The sequence below is a fragment of the Lissotriton vulgaris genome, chromosome 4_1 (assembly GCF_964263255.1).
Source record: "Lissotriton vulgaris chromosome 4_1, aLisVul1.2, whole genome shotgun sequence".
Classification (NCBI taxonomy): domain Eukaryota; kingdom Metazoa; phylum Chordata; class Amphibia; order Caudata; family Salamandridae; genus Lissotriton; species Lissotriton vulgaris.
Genome location: NC_141691.1, coordinates 724924763 through 724944958, shown reverse-complemented (window position 1 = coordinate 724944958; position 20196 = coordinate 724924763). Strand labels below are relative to the sequence as shown.

Genomic DNA, 20196 nt, shown 5'->3' with positions numbered 1-20196 from the left:
GAGAGTACACAAGGCGTGGCATTTTAAGAGGACCACGAAACACCTCATTTAACGCTACATTAATTTGTTTCTCAGAGAAAAACAGGAGGCCTCTGGTAATCCCGACTGGTGTACTAGTCAAGATGCAAAGCAGAAATACATCGATGACTACCACGCTCACGGGGGTGTACATTTACGACCCCATTTGATAGAGGTCAACCCTGCCCGCCGAGAGTTAGCCAAACTATGCCTCAACTCCTTATTGGGAAAATTCGCACAGCGTACAAACATGTCAAATACAATGTTAAAAACAGATCCTGATGAACTGTTTAAGTACCTTTTTGCCTCTTGTTACAAGGTGTCCAGCTGCATATTTATCGATGACGAGACCGCGGCTGTGTGTTGGAAATACACAAAACAGTACCCCACAATGTGTAACAATATAAACATCTTCATAGCCTGCTTCACCGCTCCTTGGTATTCTGAAGATCTTAGGGAAAAAAAACTTCTCTGCAAAAGACTAGAGAGGAAGTGGTGCTTATCCTATGATTCTACGGATAAAGCGACCTACAGACAAGCCATCAGAAATTACAAAAAGGAAATTAGAGATAAGCAATCCATTCACTATACGGAAAAGATTAAATTGGCCAAATCCAAGCCTAAAGAAATCTATCAGATTGTGAAAACACTGACCAGGCTGCCACCACCATCATCAGGCAATGACAACTCATCCTCTCGATGTGAGGAATTGGCCAACGCCTTCTATCTAAAAGTAAATACAATCTATCCGAAGCCTTGTTTCTTGCTGCGGTTCCCCGTGTGAAGAGAGCTCGCATCGGTGGCCGCTCTTTTAAATTACTAGCGCCTCAGTTGTGGAATAAACTGCCTGTGCCCCTGCGCAGCACTCCTAACTTGTTGGCTTTTAGGAAGGGGCTCAAAACTTGGCTTTTTACCTCTTAGTTTCGGGCCCTATTAGGTTTCCTTTTTCTCTGTCTTTTATTTACTTTCCCTGTTGTGTTATGAGATTAGTGTGCAATTCAAAGCGTCGGGACACTCTTTCGAGTAGCCGCACGCTATATAAAACCCCGGTATAACATAACATAACATAACATAACATAACATAAGATCTGTCCTTCTCCGACTCAGAAACAGAATTGTCCCCGCAAAAACCCAATCCTCCGATTACATCAGAGGTCTTCCCCCACAACAAACTTCTGGACCGCTTCCCACCGCTGCACCTTGACACTCTTGAGACCTTAATAAATCAAATCAAATCAGGCTCACCCTGTGACCCTGCCCCCCCTGAGATGCTGACCCAAGTCAATAAAGCCATTCTCCCCAATCTAATGGAGCTGTTGAATTCTTCCATCTTGAGTAGGATAGTCCCACAGTCCTGGAAACACGCCATGGTCCGAGCGTTGTTAAAAAAACCCTCCCTCGATCCAACGAATTTTAACAACTATCGCCCGATATCACTGCTTCCCTGGGCTACCAAGATCTTAGAGAAACACATCAACACCAGTGTAACCCAGTTCTTCGAGCACAACCATCTGCTCGACACCTCCCAGACTGGCTTTCGCCCAAAACACGGCACGGAGACAGCCTTGTTGGCAGTGACAGAAGAGACTAGGCCGATACTCGATCAGGGAGGGTCTGTGGCATTGTTCCTCCTTGATTTGAGCGCCGCTTTCGATACGGTCAACCATAAAACACTTCTGGACCGCCTCCTCGATTTGGCAATCTCGGGAGAAGCCCTGGAATGGTTCAGGTCTTTTCTATCAGACCAAACCTTCCAGGTCTTTGAAGGCACATTGGTTTCTTCGAGTAAGCCTCTGGGATGAGGGGTTCCGCAGGGCTCTTCATTGAGCCCTACGCTCTTTAATGCCTACATGAGACCGCTGGCTGGAATAGTACGTCCGCATGGTATTAACATCATTACCTATGCGGATGATACCCAGCTAGTGGTCTCTCTCGCACAAGGGAATAACCCACTACCGCAGTCCAACCTAACAACTTGTCTCAAGCACGTCAAGAGCTGGATGACAAAATCATGTCTGAAGCTCAACGACGATAAAACTGAGCTAATGCTTTTAGGCCCTCCAACTCTCTCCACCATGGAACTGTCATGGCCTCTGAGCATGGATGGGCACAGCCCCCACCCCTAGAGATAACATCAAAAGCCTGGGGGTGTGGATAGATAAATCGTTGACCTTCGACACGCAGGCAACCAAAGTCTCTGCGACCTGTTTTGGCCTCCTAAGGATGGTAAAAAAAATCCTTCCACTTCTCCCCTTTGAGGCCAGACAGATAGTCATTCAGGGCTTAATTCAATCTCACCTGGATTTTAACAATGCTCTGTACCTTGGGGCGCCGGAGTGCACTCTACAAAAACTACAACGTACTCAGAATTGTGCAGCTCGCACTTTACTTGGCACCCCACGAAGAATCTCAATACAACCTGGCATAAGAGCATTGCATTGGCTCCCCATTAGGGAGAGAGTCACGTTTAAATCTCTATGCATTGCACATCAGGCCTACTGGAAATCAGGCCCAGAGATTAACCACTCCTTGGTATCACCATACGAACCCACCAAAGCTCTCCGATCTTCACAGGCCTTCCTAGCCCAAATCCCAAGGATTCACAGAGCGAGGGCCGGAGGTCGTTCCTTTGCATATATAAAGCCCTAAAACTATGGAACACCTTACCACTTCATCTTAGAGAAGACTATAACCTTTTGAGCTTTCGCAAGAAGCTTAAGACCTTTCTTTTCAATCAATAGTGTTGCCTCACCCCTTTTCTTTTTCTGAGCACTGATGGTAGTTTTTAGCGCCTGGACGCCTCAGGGCAGCTGCTAGCGCTTAATAAAAACGATTTTCATTTCATTTCATTTCATTTCACAACAGCCCATCCCCATCTAGAGCTTTACGGGGTTATGGATAAACTCCAGGACCGTTGTTTGTATCACGATACCGACTCTGTGATTTTTCTGAGTAAACCAGGGGATGAAGACCCTCCTCTTGGGAATTACTTAGGTAATTTGACCTGCGAACATGATAAGGATGAACATATAATAGAATTTACTCCTCCAGACCTAAGACCTACGCCTACAAAATAAAAAACAACAAAGTGTGCATGATGGTCAAAGGTATAACATTAAATGTCAACAACTACCTAAAAATCAATTTTGACAGTGTGAAGGATCTGGTGCACGAATACTCTGCATCGGACAGTCGTGAAAATGATAAAACCATAGTTGTAAATTAGCCAGGCATAGTCAGATCCAAAAAGAAGTGGGAAATTACAACCCAGCCCCTACATAAAACCGTATGCGTTGTTTTTGACAAAAGGGTCTTGACTACAAACTATAAAACACTGCCGTACTGAGGAAATATAAATTTTATGGTCAAGTTGTGTTCCCTAGCGAGTACCCCACCGTCTCCATGTACGAGTTAAAGTGCATGTAACTTCCCTCCTGTGCCAGCTATGAAGACGCAAATACATTTGCGTCCAACGTTAACATGTCCTCTTTCAGACCCACCATGAATGGGTTGAATGGTCCGTTCCTAAGTATGCTATGCCAACGTCTTTTTGTAGTACACTCCTACGTTTTTCAGCTCTGGCTGAAGTAGGCCCTGAATCTCTGCCACCGAACCTCTTTTCTGGCTTCTGACTCCGAGAAATCTCTGCCCAGGCAGCCCCTGTACTCGTGAACTCTGACTTACTTCCAGCGCGGCCCCTCGCGCTCGGCTCAGCCTGCTGCCTGCCAAGATTGACCATAACCTTCGAGTTATCTGTTTTCCTCCCCGAAAATACATTCCTGCCTGCTAGCTCCAGTAAACATCCTTCCTCAGCTGCAGGGCAAGGGCCGACCTGTCTCTATGCAACTAATTCAAGTAATTCATAGCTTCTGTTGCCATGCCCCCCTGAAAGGCCCCATGCCCCCACGCTTCTCATACAGACACCCAGGCGCTTATACACGCATCCACAGCAAGTATAGAATAGCTTCTGCCCCAGAGACCTTTCCGCCCAGATAGCTTCGTTCCTAAACATCAGATATCAGATATGATAGAAGCACAAGTTGATCTGACATGCCAGACTTCTGTCTCTTTTCCGTCAGTTCAAATGTCAAGTCCCCAGCACCCTCCGACTCCATGTCATGCACACATCATGCAGCTGCGCGCGCATCCAAGTTTCCGATTTCTGCTGACATTGCAACATTTTCTGTTAGTGCCACCCCTTTGGTGACACCTACCTGTGACGTTTCTAGAACACACTCCTAGTTCACGCCTCTTGATTACGCACATGTACCACGTGTAAACTGTTATCTTGTCTTCTCTCTGCTGTTACGCCTTCTATACTGTTTCCAATGATGCAAAATAAGTATATAAGCTATGTACTGTTAATAAAATGCAGCGCGCTCTATCCCTTCTGACACCCTGTGTGGTGTTCAGAACATGATAACTTGGCCGACCATTCCTTTTTTAGGAATAAAACCCCTAAGAACTCTAACACCACGGACTCTGTTTTCTTTCATTTCCGAGTGAGTTATTATTGATTAAGTACTTACCTGCATAGAAATTAAGAGTAAATTATTTATTTACATCATTTTGGCGCCCGAATAGGGACCCCTCCCCCACCTCACGCGCCGGTTGGCGCATTGCAAGCTCTGTCCCCTGCCATCAGTTAGATGGAATATATGCGTACCGGCAGGATTTCCTGCATCTCCCTCTGACCCACGGAGGTGACGAAGACTGCGATCAGTGCCCAGACGAGGCGGTGAGGAGTGCGGAGGATCCTGACCAGAGCCTAGCCGAAAGAAGCAAGGTCCGAGGTGTCAAGAGGCCCACCAGGTTTTCCGAAGTTTTCCGAAGTTTCGAGTCGAGTCCAGTCGAGTTTTCCGAGGCCTTCTGTTTCCGTGCTTCCCGGTGAGTACCATTGCTGGGTCGTATCTAGACGGGTTTGGGTACACAAGTCCGGTCTGCACTGTTTTTAGGCAGTGTATCTGTACTGTTTAGCAGTATATCTAGTATTCCGAATTTCTGGATTTTTGCACTGTTACAACAGTGTATCTGTACTGTTGAGCAGTACATCCAGTATAGTGGGGTAGTCATCTATGTCTCAAATGTCTTTTCATGTAATTAATGTCGTGGTATGAATGTGATTGTTTTCCTGTGCATCATTGTGTTTTCTGGTATAACTAGTCACCTTCAGATTTAAGTATCAAGGATCGAGCATTTCAGTATCAAGTAGGCACAATGCCGTTTTTCAACAAGTTAAAGCAGATAGGAACTAGGAAAGGGATGTTAGAGGAAGAAATTCCTATCCCTCCTAGGGACACTCCAGGCAATTTTATGTATAATAAGCATGGCATAGATGCCATATTGTATCTAGAGTTATGGACCGATTATACAAAGCACCTAGAGGAAAGATACCGATGGCCAGTTAATGGAACATGGGATGCCGAGTGCATCATAAAGGTAGAAGAGGCATTACGGAAAAAGAAAGCCAGACAATCTCAGAAAGACGCCATAGAATTTTGGCGTAAGGAATCACATAAACGTGCTGAAAGAACACTTCGTAGAGAAGACAGACTTAAAGAATCAGAAAAGGCCCGAGAAAACGAACTAGTTATTGAAGGAATTCGAGTAAAATCAGAACAAATAGATCGCATCCGAAATAGCCAAGTAAACAGCATGTATCTTTTGGCCGAGGGTACACCTGACGCCATTTCAGAAATACCGAAAAATTTGCCGTCGCCATTAGTTCCAACTAAAGTAATGCATAAGACTACTAAAGACATATTCCTAAATTCCTACCTAGAAGATGTAGCACCAGCTTACACCAATCTGCCTGTTCGTGCCCTGCCTACTGACAGGGACGGGGGTGGCACCCCGCCCCCAGATCATGCCTCGCCAGTACCACAACAGACTTCTCCTGTCCCGCCAGCCCCGCCGCTTCCCGTACTCAAAACTGACCTACCGAAACCACGTTTGCCTGATCCACCTAAACGACAAATTCAAGTTCAGATACAGACTCCACAGGGAGGTAATGCACAAGCTTCCGCTTCAGGAGGTGCGACCGCGGGTCCTCAGACCCCGCCACCGACTCACAGATTCAATCTCAGAGGTATGCAGAGTCCTCTCACGTACAGGTCTCCCCACTCCTCTAATTCATCCCGCCTTGACACATTAAAAGAAAACATGTCAGTTTGCAGATATGATCCAGTACCCGGAAAGGACGATTTAATGATATTGGCATCATTACGGTTAAGATCTGCTACTGATAACTTGCTATGTTATGTAGGAATGAAGGAGCGTCTAGATAGAATATATGAGTTTGTTCAGACAGGAAAGGACCCTGACAGTATTAAGGATGCCATGGAGAAACAGAAAGTTGACATGCAAGCACTGATACTACGATTTTTCATAAATTGTCTAATAAGAGAACGAGACAGGCCTGGAACAGATCAGAGTGAATTAGATGCATTGAACAAGTGGGGTCAAAATATAGCTGAAGGAAAACATGACAGACAGAATTGCATAGCCTCTATGTACAAGAAGATCAGGAAAGCAGTGATAGCAGCACACCAGAAAGAGAAAGAAAAGGTTTCCTCCGAGGAGGAAGAAGAACAGGAAGAATCCGAAAGAAATACGGGCACCATAGCATATGTAGGTAAGGGAACTTACCTTAGGAAGGGCATCCGTCCAGAGAGCAAGAGAGTTTTCTTTTCTGCCTTGACAAATCCGAATTCTGCTGAGCATCAGTTCCAGGAAACTGATAAACGGCTTCGAGATCGAGTTGGGTACCATGTACTCAATTCTATGGATGAACAAGAACTAGCCCGATCAGCTGTATCATGGGCCGAAAATGCAGACATATATAATGATGACACAGTGGCGCAGACATTTCTGAACCTCTCCCCCGACGAACAGAAATTAGCAGGTGTATACATGATTCAGCACCTTCTTATCAAATACAGGAAACATTATTCTGATCCAGGTCCCTTACACGAGACACTAGAAGCACTATTAATGGATAGATGGAGAGGCTTAAGTACCAAATTAATTCAAATAATTCTAGAACAGCGACATAGATATGATACCTTTGTAAGCTCTGAATATGTTCCCGCCCCACCTCCAGAAAGGAAAATGTACCACATGCAATGCGGGGGTGGTATTGAAAGTCAGAACCCCTTACGAGAAGTGCACCCTGTTATGGGTGAGGATAAAACCTTGAAACGCGTGTATGTACACACGCCTCTGACTAAATTAGAACTGTTAGAAATGAAGAAACTAGTACCATGCCATGATAAAGACCCTGCAGGTTTTCATAGAGAGCTTAAAGACATGTTACTAATGGGGGATTACACGTATGATGATATCATGAAAATGTTGAAGGTATTATTGCCTACGGGTATATTCGAGAAATTAAAGGAAAAGGAATGGGAGGTGGGAGACACAAAGATTGCCTGGGCAGAAATAGAGGAAGAAGAAAAGAAACGGGTTCCAGGGTTAGGCCTTGGGGACAAAACTAAAGCATTACCAGGTTTGATAGTACAGGTCCTGCCCAGATTATTGACAACTAGAAAGGAAGATTGGGATGCAATATCGTCCTGTAAACAGAAACATGATGAAGATACTAGTGACTTCTATTCAAGATTCGAGAAATGTTTTATTATTAATAGTGGCCTCCAGCCAAGTAGCGAGTCGTACCCGCATCTTTTTGTATCAAAGTTAGTCGAGAATTCCTTACCGTTAGTTAAAAATTGAGTGTACAAGGTCGAGAGTACATGGCAAGCAAATACGCCATCACAGATGTTACAAATGTTACAATATCATCAGAACAGAATCAGAGAAGAACAAGATCAGGAACAAAAACGCATGAAAGACACACAGATGAAAATGTTAGTAGCTCAGACGGTCCCATCCGACGGTCACAGAAAGGGTACGACCCAGACAAGTCACACTGCAGCTCCCGTTAAAGGGACATGTAATTACTGCAAGCAGCCAGGTCACTACGTACATGAATGCCCAGTTCTGAAACATAACATAGCGACAGGTAAAACTAAAGAAAGACCGCATCCGCCTAGACAAGACCATAACCAGCATCAGTCTTCACCGAATACACAGGGTACACAGCCTATGCATGTTTCCTCGACTCCAGCACAGACCGTAGCAGTACCACAGCCACAGCCCATTGCCGCAACTCAGCAAGTTTCACAGCAGATGTACCAGTATGCCCAGTCCGCTTACCCCGAATATTCCCGATATACATGAAACAGCCTAGAGAGGGAAGGTGGCTTGCCTCTTATTGAGATTCCTGTAGATCAAGAAGGTCCTTATGTACACAGTCAAGTATTGGCAAAAGACAGAAAGTTTTTAATTGACACAGGGGCAAGTCGCACTACAATCAGTCATGATGAAGTTCCAGGGGCACCCATCTCAGGCTCACAGAATGTTTCCCTGGGTTTTTCAGGACAGCCTATTGTAAATGAGGTATCAGAACCAGTTCCCCTGGCTGTGGGTCCATTATCACGTGTTACAGACCTGTTACTCACGAAATCATGTCCAGAAAATCTGTTAGGAATTAAAACATTGAAGGCTCTAGGAGCTATAATATGCTGTTCCCCGGAGGGAGTTAGACTCTTTCTGCGGGATTTCAAGGGCCATTATGTTCTGCGTGAATTTGATGTCAGATTGAAAAATGTACCAGATTACTTGTGGGCAAAAGGCCCAACTGATGTAGGCTGTATGCACATTACACCATACCGCGTTACACTCAAGGCAGGTGTTGTATTACCCAGGATCAGACAATACAAGTTACCACCCGATGCTGTAGTGGCTTTACTGAAAATCATTGAAGAGCTCATTGCCCAAGGAGTGGTCGTCGAGACCGACTCCAATATCTGTAATTCACCCATCATTCCGATTCTTAAACGTACTGATCCCAATGCACCGCCAGTATATCGGCTGGTGATTGATCTTCGAGAATTAAATAAATGCATTATTCCACAGTATCCTGTGGTCCCCGATATCTCCTCTCTATTGACTGCTATTGATTCAGAAGCAACGTTCTTTACTGTAATTGATCTCAAGAACGCCTTCTTCAGCGTGCCTATTGATCCAGAGAGCCAATATCTCTTCGGATTCAGTTTAAATGGACGCAGCTTCAAATTTTCGCGCGCACCTCAAGGATTCACAGAAAGCCCCAGCATCTATAGTCAAGCACTGAAAAGACAACTAGATTGTATTCAAATGCCAGTTAACACCGCTTTACTGCAATACGTCGATGATCTGCTGATCACCGCACGAAGTGAGCCCGAATGTGAAAAAGCATCATTGACAGTTTTACATTTTCTGGCCGACAAGGGGCACAAGGTGTCCCCTTCGAAGCTACAATTCTGTGTTCAGCAAGTTGTGTACTTGGGTCACTTGCTGTCCAAAGTGGGGAGACAGCTCACTCCCGATCGCATTCAGTTAATTGTAAATATGCCGCAACCCCAGACACAAAAGGAAGTGCGGGCCTTCATAGGCCTCACCTCGTACTGCAGACAATGGATTCCCCAGTATGCATTTCTAGCTAAACCACTCATTCAGTTAACGACACAGGAGGCAGCAACTTCGACTGTCCTCCCTTGGACTCAGGAACACACACAAGCTTTTGAAGAATTAAAGAAAGCCTTATGTCAAGCACCAGTTTTAGCGACACCATGTTACAGCAAACAGTTTACACTTTTCGTTACAGAACGTGATGGTACAGCGTTGTCTGTCCTCACCCAAGATCAAGCAGGTTCACATAAGCCTTGCGCTTATTTTTCAAGTACATTGGATTCAGTAGCCCAGGCACTCCCTGCGTGCTTAAAATCTGTAGCAGCAACAGCGTTAGCAATTCGACAGAGTGACTCAATTGTTTTAGGTCATCAGTTAACAGTTCAAGTACCACATTCTGTAGAGGTTTTGTTAAACAGAACCCAGACTCAACATTTGACTATAGCACGACTGACAGGTTATGAATTAACACTATTCCAGCCACACATAGAAATCAGACACTGCAGTATCCTGAACCCCGCAACACTGTTACCAACAGTTATGACAGATCCAGCCCCACATGATTGTATAGAAATCATTAATGCAGTAACAAAGCCTAGACGAGATTTAACAGATGTTCCATTGACAAATCCAGACCTGACACTTTATGTGGACGGTTCATGCATGAGAACAAGTACAGGAGAATTAGTGGCCGCGTATGCCGTGACCACTGAAACTGAAGTTAAAGAAACACATCGTATTGACACACTGTCTGCTCAAGCAGCAGAGCTCATCGCTCTGACCCGAGCTTGTATTCTAGCCAAAAACAGAAATGTTAACATATACACAGATTCACGTTATGCATTCGGAGTTGTACACGACTTCGGAGTCCTCTGGCAAGAACGAGGTTTCCTGACCTCTCATGGGGCCAAGATACAACACGGTCCCCTCATTCAAGCACTGTTAGAAGCAATACATTTGCCTTCGGGCATATCAGTCATGAAGTGTAAAGCACATACTAAAGTTACAGATTCTGTGTCCCAGGGTAACGACCTGGCAGACCAGACAGCAAAACATACAGCACTGACTCACACCCAGATTACTGATGTGACAAAGACAATAGTACCGACAAAGTGTATGACAGTTAGAGATCCCGCCCTAGACGTAATTGATATCCAGACACATGCTACTCCAGATGAAATAAAGAAATGGACTGAACTAGGAGGGATTCAGACAGATCATGGTTGGATAACGAAGGAAAAATCTATATGGTTTCTCCCTGACTCTATGGTTCAAGTCATGATAAATACAGCACATAGCCCGGCACATCTAGGAGAGAAAGCGATGTTAGACAGTTTACAGAATCTCTGGCACAACAAACACTTACGAGCAGCAGCAAAACAGAAAGTGCGTACTTGCATGATCTGTTGTCAGTTCAATCCAGGTAAAAGCGTCCCTGTAGAACAAGGTGGATTTCATCCTCCCGATCACCCTTTTGAAGTCCTCCAGATGGATTATATCCAGATGAACAGTTGTCGAGGATTCAAATATGTCCTTGTAGTTGTTTGTGCTCTGTCCCGCTGGACCGAAGCATACCCAGTTCCAGACTACACTGCTCCGACCACTGCCCGACAGTTGGTTCGTGAATTCTTCCCACGGTACGGTTTGCCCCGTGTCGTGTATTCAGATAACGGACAGCCATTCTCGTCCGAGTTGATGAAACAGGTTTCCCTTTTGCTAGGATATCAGTGGAGGTTCCACTGTGTCCGACATCCCGAAGCAGCAGGCCTTGTAGAAAGGCATAATCAGACACTAAAAATCCGCCTTGCAAAGATCTGTCAGGAAAAGGGGGTCGACTGGATAGTCGCCCTGCCCGTGGCACTATTCTACATGAGAATGGTCGCCCATTCAAGATCAGGGCTATCCCCGTACGAAGTGGTCTTTGGCAGACCACCGAATATGTGGGGGACGCCCATTCCGAAGAAAATAACTGATGTTGATTGCAATATGTTGACAGATTACCTTGCCTCCTTGATGTCTGCACTCCAATCATGTCGTTCACAGGTCGCCGCAGCTTTCCCTGACAACACTGATGTAAAGCCGCACGACGTCCGTCCTGGCGATCTGGTACTCGTCCGGAATTTCGACCGGAAAAGTCCGCTGGAGCCCCGCTGGAAGTCCCCGAAGACCGTTCTTCTCACCACGAAGACCGCCGTAAAGATAGAGGGGAGAAAGGGGTGGGTCCACACGAGTCACATCAAGCTTTGCAATGAACTAAAAAACGAACTGAAACAGGACTCTGACTCGTCCACCCCCACCAAAGACTGTATAAAACAAAGTGACTTTACCGTTACCGAACGAGAAAAGACTCCCCAAGAACAATATCGTATGAAACTCCGATCTAGCAAGTCAGACAGTTTAATTGTTTAAGTCCTCCCCTAGGTGAATCGGTTAAATAGTTTCTGACATGTATCCCCTAGATCGAGATAGAAAGAGAGAGAGAGAAGCAAAGAAACATACATACTGTAAATCCCTGCGTAGTCACTGTATAGTGACGTTGTTAATAATGTTTTTCTTAAGTGTTCTAATTATTATTGCCAGCATTCTGCTTCCCATCTATTGGCCTATTTTCAGGCGTGAACAATCTGCTTACAATGTCTCTGCTGAACACACTTTTAGTGAATTACCTGCACATGAACTCTCTTACAGACTTGCGCTGCGCAATAACACATTCATTAGTATGTTACACCACTCTCATCAGACAAATAATGCTACAGACTGCTGGATATGTGGCCGACTCCCTCCCTACCAGAATTACAAGGGAGCTCTGCCCCTCTTTCCGTACCCGTTCACTCACAATGGCTCCTGTGGTGCATGGTTTAAAATAATTAATTCCTTAGACCCCGATATTGCTGTTTTCGATGGGGGCTGGGTTTGGGGAAACTTGAACTCAGTTCTGTTAGATGTCTGTTACCCTGACAAGGAGGGACTCCCCACTCGAATAGGAACTGATCTAGAAAATGAAGTATATGGATTAGGTAACTACACAATTAGTCTCATGATCCTTACCGTTGAATCCGAAGCCGCTCCAGTTCTGCCCCATATGTTAGTATTACCAGTCACAGGTGAATTATGTGTCCGAAAGAAAGGTTCAGTACATGTAGGTCATAGTAAATGCACTACTGTGGTCGAATTCAGTGATCAGGGTAAATCGTCCTTCAAAGCTATCAGTCACTCTTATTTTGTTTGTGGTCATACCGCATACATACGTTTGCCTCCAGACTGGGATGGTACCTGTTATATTGCATTCCTTCTGCCACCTGTTTTTCTAGCTCCCCCTGATTACCATAGAAATACGAATCTAGTCAAGAATAGATCCAGAAGAGATATCCCACTTGTCGACTACACAGAAACGGCATGGGAACAGTACACTGATTTCAATAAAGGATTCTTTTTCTTTCTAGGACCTGTCCAAAACAGTAAATTAATACGTAGATTAACTAGAACACTTGAAGCAGTAGTACATGAAACTGCCTCCGCCTTAGGTAACTTAACAGAGGAGCAATCTGCTATGCGGGTTGTTGTCCTTCAAAATCGTCTTGTTATTGACGTCATCTTGGCAGATAGAGGTGGAGCCTGTAAGGTCATCGGGTCAAGTTGCTGCGTTTTCATCCCACAAAATGCACCATCTGTCTATCAAGCTATTACCCGTCTGCATAAAATTGCGAATCAGATACATCAGAATCCAGGCACCTGGACTTGGTCTGGTTGGTTCTGGACAACGTTAACAGCTTGGGGATGGAAGATCCTATCCTTCCTAGGCATTGGCCTAGTCATAGTATTCAGTTGCTGCCTGTGACTACAATGTGGACCGGCAATATGTGGACTGTGTGCCACTTCCTGCATTGAACATTCCAGTTGTCTCTCAAATCGTCAAAGAAAGAAAGATGAACGAATGATGTTACAAGAACAAACTGATCGATTTATGATGATCGATATATCATGAAGGGTCCGTAGGGAACAAGGAGGGAATGAGGAAATATAAATTTTATGGTCAAGTTGTGTTCCCTAGCGAGTACCCCACCGTCTCCATGTACGAGTTAAAGTGCATGTAACTTCCCTCCTGTGCCAGCTATGAAGACGCAAATACATTTGCGTCCAACGTTAACATGTCCTCTTTCAGACCCACCATGAATGGGTTGAATGGTCCGTTCCTAAGTATGCTATGCCAACGTCTTTTTGTAGTACACTCCTACGTTTTTCAGCTCTGGCTGAAGTAGGCCCTGAATCTCTGCCACCGAACCTCTTTTCTGGCTTCTGACTCCGAGAAATCTCTGCCCAGGCAGCCCCTGTACTCGTGAACTCTGACTTACTTCCAGCGCGGCCCCTCGCGCTCGGCTCAGCCTGCTGCCTGCCAAGATTGACCATAACCTTCGAGTTATCTGTTTTCCTCCCCGAAAATACATTCCTGCCTGCTAGCTCCAGTAAACATCCTTCCTCAGCTGCAGGGCAAGGGCCGACCTGTCTCTATGCAACTAATTCAAGTAATTCATAGCTTCTGTTGCCATGCCCCCCTGAAAGGCCCCATGCCCCCACGCTTCTCATACAGACACCCAGGCGCTTATACACGCATCCACAGCAAGTATAGAATAGCTTCTGCCCCAGAGACCTTTCCGCCCAGATAGCTTCGTTCCTAAACATCAGATATCAGATATGATAGAAGCACAAGTTGATCTGACATGCCAGACTTCTGTCTCTTTTCCGTCAGTTCAAATGTCAAGTCCCCAGCACCCTCCGACTCCATGTCATGCACACGTCATGCAGCTGCGCGCGCATCCAAGTTTCCGATTTCTGCTGACATTGCAACATTTTCTGTTAGTGCCACCCCTTTGGTGACACCTACCTGTGACGTTTCTAGAACACACTCCTAGTTCACGCCTCTTGATTACGCACATGTACCACGTGTAAACTGTTATCTTGTCTTCTCTCTGCTGTTACGCCTTCTATACTGTTTCCAATGATGCAAAATAAGTATATAAGCTATGTACTGTTAATAAAATGCAGCGCGCTCTATCCCTTCTGACACCCTGTGTGGTGTTCAGAACATGATAACTTGGCCGACCATTCCTTTTTAAGGAATAAAACCCCTAAGAACTCTAACACCACGGACTCTGTTTTCTTTCATTTCCGAGTGAGTTATTATTGATTAAGTACTTACCTGCATAGAAATTAAGAGTAAATTATTTATTTACATCAGTACGGTTATTAGACGCATTAGAGAGGTCACCACTGCACTTTGGTAACCAGATTACAGCATCGGTTCTCCTGCGTGTTGACAGGGCCCTCAAATTGCGGTAAAAGCAACTTTATAAAAAAGCTCTTAGAAAATGCTGCCAGTGCTTTAACCCAAACACATAATAACACTGTGTGGCTTTATTTGTGCTGGCAAGATTTTTATACCGACCTTCCCCGCAGCTTCTCGCATATCAGATTTATAGAAGGTATACTGGATAATCTCAATGATGATGAGCTGCTGCCATCGACCTTTGTAAACCTGGTAATTGTTGATGACCTTATGCGTGAAGGTGGGGATCATCCTAAGTTAGAGCGAGCTTTTACTCAATATTCACACCACCGCAATCTAAGCATATGCTACATTGTGCAGAACTTGTTTTACAAGGGTAAGAACAGTCACTCTATAGCACTCAATGTTTCATACCTTGTTTTATTTAAAACCCCCCCTGACAAACAGCAAACATCCATCATAGCTAAACAGATGTACCCGGGAAACACACACTTCCCCATGGAGGCCTTTAACGACGCTAGAGCAAAACCCCACGGCTACCTGCTGGCCGACTTAAAAAATAACACTCTAGAAGACTACAGACTGATGGCATCCAGCTGGGGTTGCTCTCTAGGGTCAAAAGAAGAAAGATTGATGGTCCGTTAGTTGAAGAAATAAACATCATTATGTAACTGACTGCTCATAATATTTTTACTAACCTCCGCATTTCCACCGCCCTCTGCGGTGGCTCTGAAATCTTGAAAGTCGCTAATGTCCTGCAATGCCCATCATCTTCGGAGCTTGTACCGTGCTGCTGCACAACTACCTTCTCAGGAGCCATATCAACCTGAAAGCCCATGTCTTTCGACTGCGTGCTTCCATACGCCGACAATGGTCATCGCCAAAACCAGTAATGTTGCAACCCCATATTCTTAGGTGTTTCTTGTTGAGCATTCTCGTCCATTACTAGTGGTTTTAAGCTGCAGTAATATCTATCGATAGTGGACTGTACGCCACCCCTCATAGGACTTTTCATGAACGGGTTGTATCTCTTCATTTTGCTGTGGGCAGCTTTTCGTATTCAGGAGCCTGCTTGCTGTACAAGGCTCTTAAAACGGCCTTATATGCATCCTAAACAACCCCTAAAAGTGGCGTGCACCTCTCCACCACAACATGGCCAGCCTCTGTCATAGGGCTCTGGTTCGCTACTGTCTCCAAAAACAGCCCGCCCCTATGGCAGACCGTCCCTTGGGTCAAATGGTCACCTACATCCATCATAAGGGTTTCGGACCTGTCACTTTTGGTGCAAGGGGGCGTGGTGCAAGGGGGCGTGGCACCTGTCACTTTTGGGGACGGGATGGGTGTGGCACCTGTCACTTTTGGTGCAAAGGGCGTGGCACTTGTCACTTTTGGGGACATGAGTTTGATGAGCAAAGGTATCCACATATACTACTTTCAAGGTTTATAGTGGCTTGTTGACAAAAAACAATTTCCATTCCGACAGGGAGAACCAACTCCTGGGTTTCCTGATGCATCCCAACATAGGGTGTCACTGATGAATTAGTACATTTTATTCTGAATTGTCTTTTGGGTAGGCTGATGTGTATTTGCATTCCTTTCAGTATCAGACTAAAACAACCTGAAAACTACCAAAATGTTGCTTGTTCTCCTACCCCAGAAAAAAAGTTAAGGCTGCACTATGCATTGTATTCCAAGACTGCAACCGCCAGATTGTCCCTGCAGCCTTTACTTGTAGCAGGAACTGAACTATAGTGGTTTCCATTTCTGGGCTTTAAGAAGGGATAGAGTAATTGCTTCTCATTGTCTATGCAACATATCTCATTCTTGCAACGCTCGTTCCTGATTTCATCACAACTTGATTTATTGCAGACAGATTTCTCAAATCTCCTGGACACTCCATCCATAGCCTCAGAGGAATACTTCAATAATTGCCTGACCAGCTAAGCATTTAGCCATATGCCCTCATAATGGTTGTGCAATTGGGCTACAGGAAAATAGTGAAGACAGTGACATTAACACAAACTCTCTATGGTGTCCCACTTTCTCCAGTTCCTGAAGGCCCACTTTTTACAATCCCAACATTCTCTCAGGCTACTTTCTTTCCACAGCTTACTCTCTGTATGGATCTAATAATCTTGAGAGGAGTAGGGGTTGCTGATTTGATCCCATGTCCTCTGAAGTTTTCTTTCATATTAAAATATATCAAGAGAGTTACTGGGCAATGTACAGGATCTCTGTCAATTGTTGGGAAGCACATGTTGGTTATGGATTATGGATTTTCGAAAGTAGTATTTTTCTACCACTATCTAATCCCTCATAAAAAAGCATAAACCTACCTTTCATTGTCCCTTCTTCAACAGAACTTCTGGTGCAAAAGGAGAGGTGGTATTGCAAAACAATTTATTAAAACACAATAAATGTAGTAATACAGATATAAACTAGGGTACAGCAGGGAAGTCATGATAACATGAGAAAAGCATACCAAAAGGTAAATCTTTGATTTTAGGATATAAACACTTACTTTCTTCTCGAAAAGTCTTGGCTTCTAAACAAAACGCAAAGTCTTGATTATTTTTCTTCATGAAATCACTGACTTCATCCTGCAATTGATTAATGCACAACTTGAATTATAATTCTGTTATAGCTTGTAGTACAATTCGAAGATATTGGCATATTCAATGCTCTGTTTTAAGCAGGCCCCCAAATGCTCTGTTCTTAGATAGAGGAGTGAAAGGAAAAGATATAGAAGATTAAAGGTTTCTTCAGAGAGAGAGAGATATGAATATAGAGGGAGCAAGAGAGAATAAAGGAAGGGATTCATCCCAGAAATATGCATTTCTCACTTTCATGTATCTGTATTTGCCCAAGAATTTATAGAGTCATTGTACCATGGAGGTTTATACCCTTTTATGTGTTTCTTATTCTGTGAGACAAGGAAAGTGAGGCACAGAAAATTGTCAAGGATCACAGAATATAGACAAGCTGGGTCCAATACATCAACAGAAAAATAATCACTGGAACATATCCCCTCTCCCATTTATGATGTAACCACAGATAATATTGAGATATTTAAGATCAACTTCCTCTGTTAAGATGGCATATATTGATAACATCATTGTGCGGATTTATCATCGGAATACGCATTAATTATCTAGCCAGTCTCAAAGAACTAAGAAGCAAAGGTTACTTGCCCGTAAAGCAAGATCTCCATTAAGGGAGCAAACACCCTTGGGTTACTGCTCTCCCAGTGCAAAGCTCTGCAGCTTAACCAGGCAGTGCTCTGTCTCTGTTCAACACAGACCATGGTTCAAGGCCCTGTGCCTCGCCCCTGGCCTGCTCCTGCCTATTCAGTTTCTCTTTTATCTCCTTTTATTAGTTTCTCTTTTATTTTTTTTATTTCTTCTTAATTCATTCTCATCTTTCTCATTTATTAACCCTTCTGCCGCTTTCCCGCTGCTGCTGCCCCTGCGGCTCCTCCCGCTCCCGTGTTTTTCCCCCTCCTGCATCTTAGCTGTCCCGCCCTACCCCATCCTCTTTTTAATGGAGTCTGCTGTGCCAAAGGCAACCCTGTTTGCGACCCAGTTGTGACCAGCGCCAGGAACCCTGATCCTCTGACCTGCCGACGCTACAGTTCCGCTGCCCTCCGCGCACTTAATGTTGGCAGAAAAAACAGCTGCAAGCTCTCCTCACCTCTCGACACCCATGGGCCCTTCACCTGCCAAAAATGTTGCCACTCCCTCATCCTCGCTGAGACCCAGGACCCACCTTCAGCAACTAGCAACAACTCCACCGTAGCCCAAACCCTGCAATACATCCTCCTCAACGTCCGCTCCCTCCACAGACACACCATGGAAACCTGGGACCTCCTCCACCGCACCACTCCTGAAGTGGCTTTCTTACTGGATCCTGGACCAACGCTTCCTCGGACCAGGCATTGCGATCGACATTCCCGAAGGCTACAAGATCACTCGAAAGTACTGACCAAATCGCCCCGGGGGCGGCATTGCCACCGCCCATAAGGCTAAAGCCCACAGACCTCATGTAACACCTCCATTTCAAGATACAAGTCAACCCGACTACCACCCTCCTAGGCACCCTCATCTCAGACCTCCAGGACCATGCGTACCTTTCTCCGACTACATCACCATCACCCCACATGCCATTACCTCCGTCGACTACACCTTGCTGGGAGAACTCAACTTCCACCTCGACAACTGCCAAGACCCCAACTCAGCCTCCCTGCTAGAAAACCTCCACATCATCGGACTCAATGAGATCATACCAGGACGTACGCACCCAGCATGACACACACTAGACCCCATCTTCACAGCAGGAAAATCATCTCCTTCAGCGACACCTACAAACTCCCATGGATGGACCCTCACTGTGTCCACTTCACCTAAAAAACGATGGATTTAGGCCCAGATCTCTGTACTGGGCATTCTGTCCATCAACTGTGGTTTTTGCATTTGTCACCCCGAGTGGGATGGGTATGCTCAGACGTGAGTCCCATGCATTCCACACCACTGGATTCAAGCAAGCCGGGCTGAAGACGGCTGGAATGCCAGAAACCGGTCCTCGGAAGCTTGTTTCCGGTCCAGGGAAGGCATGGCTTGGCAGTTCGGGCTGGACTGTTCCCATGAGGCACAGGGTCAGACTGATTTGCATATGGCCATGTCTGAACTGGGGTGGTGTGGAGTGCAAAAAAACGATGGATTTAGGCCCAGATCTCTGTACTGGGGTGAATGTATGAAATCGTTCTGCATTTTGTCCATCAACTGTGGTTTTTGCATTTGTCACCCCGAGTGGGATGGGTATGCTCAGACGTGAGTCCCATGCACTCCACACCACTGGATTCTAGCAAGCTAGGCTGAAGACGGCTGGAATGCCAGAAACCGGTCCTCGGAAGCTTGTTTCCGGTCCAGGGAAGGCATGGCTTGGCAGTTCGGGCTGGACTGTTACAATGAGGCACAGGGTCAGACTGAATTGCATATGGCCATGTCTGAACTGGGGTGGTGTGGAGTGCAAAAAAACGATGGATTTAGGCCCATATCTCTGTACTGGGGTGAATGTATGACATTGTTCTGCATTCTGTCCATCAACTGTGGTTTTTGCACTTCACCTTCCAAGCACACATCTCCCACATATGCCCACTCCAGCCCCAATGTAGAAATTGGAACAAGATTTCCGACGACCAGCTCGCTGCCATCCTCAGTGGCTCCGCTCCCACCACCTCAGACGACAACCCCACCAACGCCGCCCGCACCCTACACAAATGGATCACCGACTGCGCCAACACCGTCGCCCCACTCAAGCAATCCTCCAAACCTCACGCCAAGAAAGCCAGCTGGTTCTCCACTGCACTCAGGGAATCCAGACGAATC

At 45.4% G+C, this 20196-nt stretch overlaps 1 protein-coding gene across 1 annotated transcript in view; it reads right to left on the bottom strand.

Moving 5' to 3' along the window:
* Positions 1-20196, bottom strand: part of CAGE1 (cancer antigen 1) — a 1013025-nt gene that overhangs the window by 935270 nt on the left and 57559 nt on the right. The window contains exon 2 of the mRNA XM_086966850.1: positions 17334-17412. Within this exon, the coding sequence (XP_086822976.1) occupies positions 17334-17412 (79 nt within the window). The remainder of the gene's footprint in view (positions 1-17333; positions 17413-20196) is intronic.